The sequence below is a fragment of the Vicugna pacos genome, chromosome 10 (assembly GCF_048564905.1).
Source record: "Vicugna pacos chromosome 10, VicPac4, whole genome shotgun sequence".
NCBI lineage: Eukaryota > Metazoa > Chordata > Mammalia > Artiodactyla > Camelidae > Vicugna > Vicugna pacos.
Window position 1 is genome coordinate 62,916,558 of NC_132996.1, and position 5,449 is coordinate 62,922,006.

Here is a 5,449-nt window from a genome sequence, read left to right on the forward strand (position 1 = left end):
TGTATCTTATAGCATCAAAGTTAGATATTAGAAGTTCAACTGCCAAAAAAAATTCCCTGGGGGTTGAGGCAGGGAGAAACGAGGAAGTGCTCTAGAACTTCTCTTGGTGCAGAGATCCAATAACGAGGTTTTGAGGACATGTCTGGGGTTCAAAGTCAGGGTGAAGTGCAGTCTCCTGGAAGCAGAGTTTGACTTGCTGAGCATGAAGTTTGAACTTTGATTCTTTCCCTGGGAAAGGAGGGAACAAGCTGGCACCCAGATGACAGAAACAAATTCTGATCAGGCAGCCACGCCTCTGCCCAGCTACTGAGAAGCACAGCTAAGTGGCCTAGAAGCACACGAACATCCCCAATCCATTTCATTTGCATAGTTCTTTTTTTTTTCCATTTCCTGGATATGAATTTAGATCTTAGCAAAAAAAAAAACTTCTTTATAATTACTCCTTTTGGTGATAGGACTTCCGTTTTAGAGACCTCACTCTTTTAGAGAAAGCCAGGAAAAAGGGAAAGACTACGTCACAGATGTAGAAGTGATTCCCATGCGGCATAGAGATCATTTATGATAAAAACAAGAGTGGAGGGCTGTGCCCTCCAGCATCTCAGTGGAGTCTCACAACGGCAGCAAAGAAGTAGACAGAGACTATCCAGACGGTTAGACCACTGACGTATGTGAGGACTCCAGGACAATCAAAGAGCAACAATCTGGATGCTGGGAACCCTGGATGAATGGTTCATTGTACTACTTCATTATTCTATACGTGTAAAAATTCTATAATAAGAATGTTTTTAAGTAAAAATATGGTGCATGAGGTGTCAGAATATTTGATGGTGAATAGTCGGGAGGTGTTTCATAAATGACCATGGAGAGTAACTGGAAATCAACAGGGGTCATGACGTATGGTGGCGTTCACGAACGCAACAGCATAAACCCTGCCCACCACCCTGACACAGCATCTGTGTCACATGGCAAGGAAACAGAGCTCTGGCTCCTAGAAGATATGTATATACCACGGGTGATAAGAGGAACCCCTTACCAGCCACAAGAATCTAAAGAACCTCTGCTCTAAGGCACAGATCAAAACACTGATAATTAACCTTCCGGCAAGAGAAAGAGAAGTCACTTTATTTCACCACTAGCAGCAAACACATATACATGTGAAACTGTTCATCCTCCGTCTAATTAATTGCTTCCATGATAAATATTATAAATTAAATGGAGGAAAATTTTCAGTTAGCATCCGGATCCTTCTAATAGAATCCTATTGGCACTATTTCTGTCTCTCTGGTTATGTGGCAAGGGACTGATCCCTTCTGTCTGAGACAGTTGCTTCACTGAAACTGTGATTATCACAGCCTGGAAACCATTTCCACGTCTTGGTATCCAGTTCCCTGCATAGCCTGCTCACTTCCAGACTCAAGACACTCCATGCCCAGACCCTGTAGTGCACTTAGAATAACTGCAATATTCAAAGCAAGTTCAACTAACCCTGGAGTGAGGAAGACTGATTGTAATAGTCAACCCGTCAACACTGCCTAAGAGAGCACTTGCTTATCCAGAAACTCCATCAAGAAAATTATTTGAGCAGAAATCTACACCCTAGTTTTTCACTACTGTATCACTACTCAAGCTTTTCTCACTGTTTTTTTTTCCTACTCAGATGTAGCTCTTACTATTAAATAGTGATAAATTTTACATTTTTAGAACATGCACAGCTATCAAGGCAAAAATGCCTGCAGAATCTAGTTTGTACCAAAAAGATGCTTTTCAAGAATCACTTATCTTTCTTGAAAATTATAATAATTTCTCTTGAATTCTTCAAAATATCTTCAGAGTCAGGGCAGGGGAGAAACGTGTTAAACTTTTTTAACTTAATTCTATTGTACTGATTTTTTTTTTAATTTGGAAACAACAAAAAAGACTAACATGAAAATAAGATACACATTTTCTCCATTTTAGTTTACCTCTAACTTCTCAACACCTATTGTCTCTGATTTTTTAGGATTTTTCTCATTCACTTTTTTGCACCTTATTTCTAATTTCTATTGTAAGCTATCCCTGTTTGTTTTTATTTAAAAGAAGTAGGAAAACCTGAATATCAATTAGTGAAGTAATAATTCGAACAACTAAAGTCAAATACTCGGAGAGGCATCTGGAAATTATCACCAGGACTTGTCACTTGGTGGAACAATATGAGTTAAGATCTTTTTTTTGTTGTTGTTAATGTTGTTCTTCATTTGCTTGTCTACATTTTCTTTTTCTTTCCTGTAGTGTTCATGACATTGTATTTTTAGAAAGCAAGAATAAATCAAATAGGCATAAAAGATATGAAAAAGAATATGATATGGAGACTCACTTAGTTACAAAAATCATTTGTAAGCTAAGTAACTGCTCTGTTTACTCTTTTCAATTCTGTATTTAGGAATAGAGAACATATATGCTGTTCCAAAGACTCTCACCCAATGTGGACATTTACGCTGGTCCAACTAGAGCAACAATATTAGTAGCTAAGTGGTCCCAACATTTTTAGATTTTATCATAGTCCCAGTAATGAAGGTGTCTGAGGAAGCAGAAGTGCTCTGACTCCGTGGGTGACTGGGGAGTTTTATCATTGATGAAATGGAGCTTTTAAAAAGGTACCAAAATAAAAATCATACAGAAGAACGGAAGTATGACATCCCCCTAAATTCTTCAAATTCTTTGGCCTCTTTGGATGATGATAGGTAATCTAGCCATGCCTGAAAAGAAGCTTTTCTCTTTTTCTCTCTTCTGTATTTTAGATGGAACTCTATCTTCTGATGCAAAACTTCCTTCTGGTGATGGTCCTACACATGGCAGCTTTCACTTCTTTATTTCTCAAGCTGTAGATGAGAGGATTCAACATGGGGATGACTGCTGTGTAGAATATGGACACCACTTTATTGAGGTCCAGAGAGAAAACTGCCCCCGGCCTCACATAGATAAAGAAGAGAGTCCCGTACAAGATGGAAACGGCCGTGAGATGGGAAGAGCACGTGGAAAAGGCTTTGCGCCTCCCATCAGCAGAGCGGATCCTCAGGATGGCGAGGAGGATGTGAAAATAGGAGATGATAATGGTCAGGCTACTGACCACAAGGACAGCTCCAGCCACAACGAAAACTAACAACTTATTGACCCGGGTGTCCGCACACACGAGAGAAAGCAGCGGGGACATGTCACAGAAGAAATGATTGATTACGTTGGAGCGACAAAAGGGGAGTCGAAAAGCAGCTGTTGTGTGAGTCATGGTATTCAGAAACCCCGCAGTGTAGGGTCCGACCACCAGCTGGATGCAGAGCCTCTGGGACATGGCAACGGAATACAGCAGCGGGTTACAGATGGCCACGTAGCGGTCGTAGGCCATGGACACCAGGAGAAGGCACTTGATGGCCACAAAGAACCCAGAGAACCACTGTTGCAAGGCACAGCCCAGGAAGGAGATGGCTTTCCGCTCAGTGAAGAAGTCGGCGAGCATCTTGGGGCTCACCACTGACAAGAAGCAGATGTCCACAAAGGACAGGTGACTGAGAAAGAAGTACATCGGTGTGTGGAGGCGGGAATCGAGCCGGATGAGGATAATCATGCCCAAGTTTCCTGTCACAGTAACGAGGTAAAAAAGTAGGAAGAGCAAGAAAAGGAAGACTTGCAGCCGAGGATGGTACTTCAAGCCTAGGAAAATGAACTCTCTGATCTTCGTAGAGTTCTCATCAGCCATTGGTGGGTTTTGGTCTCTAGAGTGAGAAAAAGACAACTGGTAGCGCATACAACTTTAAATTTCTTGAAAGTATAACGTGATCCACAAGAAAAGAAATTACAGATTTTTGATTTAGGAACACTGGTGTTTAAAAAAAAAAAAGCCTAAATAAAGTGCTGGCAAGTCAAATACATGACAGTTCTAAACAGCAACATGGCTTAAATGATTTAAAGAGAAAGTTAAGGTTTAACTAAGAATTCAGTCTACATTAGAAAACCTATAAAACTATTCACCACATTTACATCTTAAAAAGAAAAGCACTAGTATTATTTCAATAGAACTTTTGTAAGAACTTGATTAAATGCGGCTGTCAAAAAAAAAAAACTTTTCAATGTGGACAAAAAAAGGGAACTATTTAACATAGTAAGAAAGAACCTTCCTGAAGCTTTCAGAAGAAGCATGTGTAGAGTAAAACATGAGAAACAGTCACATTATAACCAGAAACTATATAAAGATGCTCACAATTTATACTATTGAACAAATACTGGAGATTTCAGCCAAAACACTAAAATATAAATAAGAAAGATATAAGAATGTAGAAAAAAGATAAAATACAGTCACTGTTTGCAGGCAAAATAGTCATCCACGTAGAAAAGGACGAGTCAACTAATAAGATTTAAAAAAAAAATTGAAGAGTTCAACAAAGTAATAGTTTAGAAGATCAATGTAAAAAATTCAGCAACAATTGTTTATGAGTTATAATGAAAAAGTTCATCTTTATCAACTCAAATTGATCAAATAACCATAAAATAAGCGTAACAAGGAATCTTCAAGATTTGTATGAAGAGAAGTACAAACTGTGGAACTTTACTGAAGCAAAAGGAAGAAATGCCTAAGTCAGTGGAAAAATGCATTTTATGTATTTCTTATGTATAAAATGGAAACAGACTCAGTTATAAAGATTCATTTCCTCCTGAGAAAGTAAAAATTAACTCAGACTCGGGGAGTAAGGACTTCTGTGGCCATCCTTCGGGCGGGAATAGCAGACACAGGTAAGTCACTGTGAGAACAGGGAACGGTACTTCTCCCGCAGATAACCCCGCAGCTGTCAAGCGTCTAACAACCCTTTCTCTGAGTGACAACCGCCTTATCACTCCATGAGAAAATTTATTTTCTAAAAGTATAGGATAGCTAAAAACGTTCATTGTTAATTATACCAGCAAGATGAAACATGCCACTCTGACCAGGAAGCGCTAAGTCAGTCACTTTGACATGGCGAAGGAGCCTCAATTTCCCACACAGGCACAGAGCTCCACAGCAGGGACTTCCAGATACCACATTCCACATCCATCCTCACTTTGTAGTTTCCAGGGAAACAGGACCCTGTGTCTGCACTGTGGGCGTGTTGTGAGATTGCCCCCTTAACATACAGCCTGCTTTGTTTTGAGCTTATCAAAAGTTTTCTTGATTTAAATTTCATCTAAACTCCACCCTTTTAAAAAACCCCACAATAACTTTATTTCCTCTTTGCTCAGTGTGCTTCTGGTGTGTACTTCTGGTGTGTGATCGTCTCATTGGAATGGCTCAATAAAGCTTGCTTGCTCCAACTACAGACTTGTTCCTGATTGTTTTAGGCTGACCGAGCAAGGACACTCACCAAATTACGTGGCTAATTTAATGCAATTTCAACCAACATCTAAATATAAATTTTAATGAAACAATCTGCTTTAAAAATATGTG

The 5,449-nt window shown here is 39.4% G+C and overlaps 1 protein-coding gene across 1 annotated transcript; it reads right to left on the reverse strand.

The window, feature by feature from the left end:
* Positions 1-2,785: 2,785 nt before the first annotated feature.
* Positions 2,786-3,730, reverse strand: LOC102530929 (olfactory receptor 5G9). Its single transcript, XM_006214153.3, has one exon. The coding sequence runs from the start codon at positions 3,728-3,730 to the stop codon at positions 2,786-2,788; it is 945 nt and encodes a 314-aa protein (XP_006214215.2).
* Positions 3,731-5,449: the final 1,719 nt, after the last annotated feature.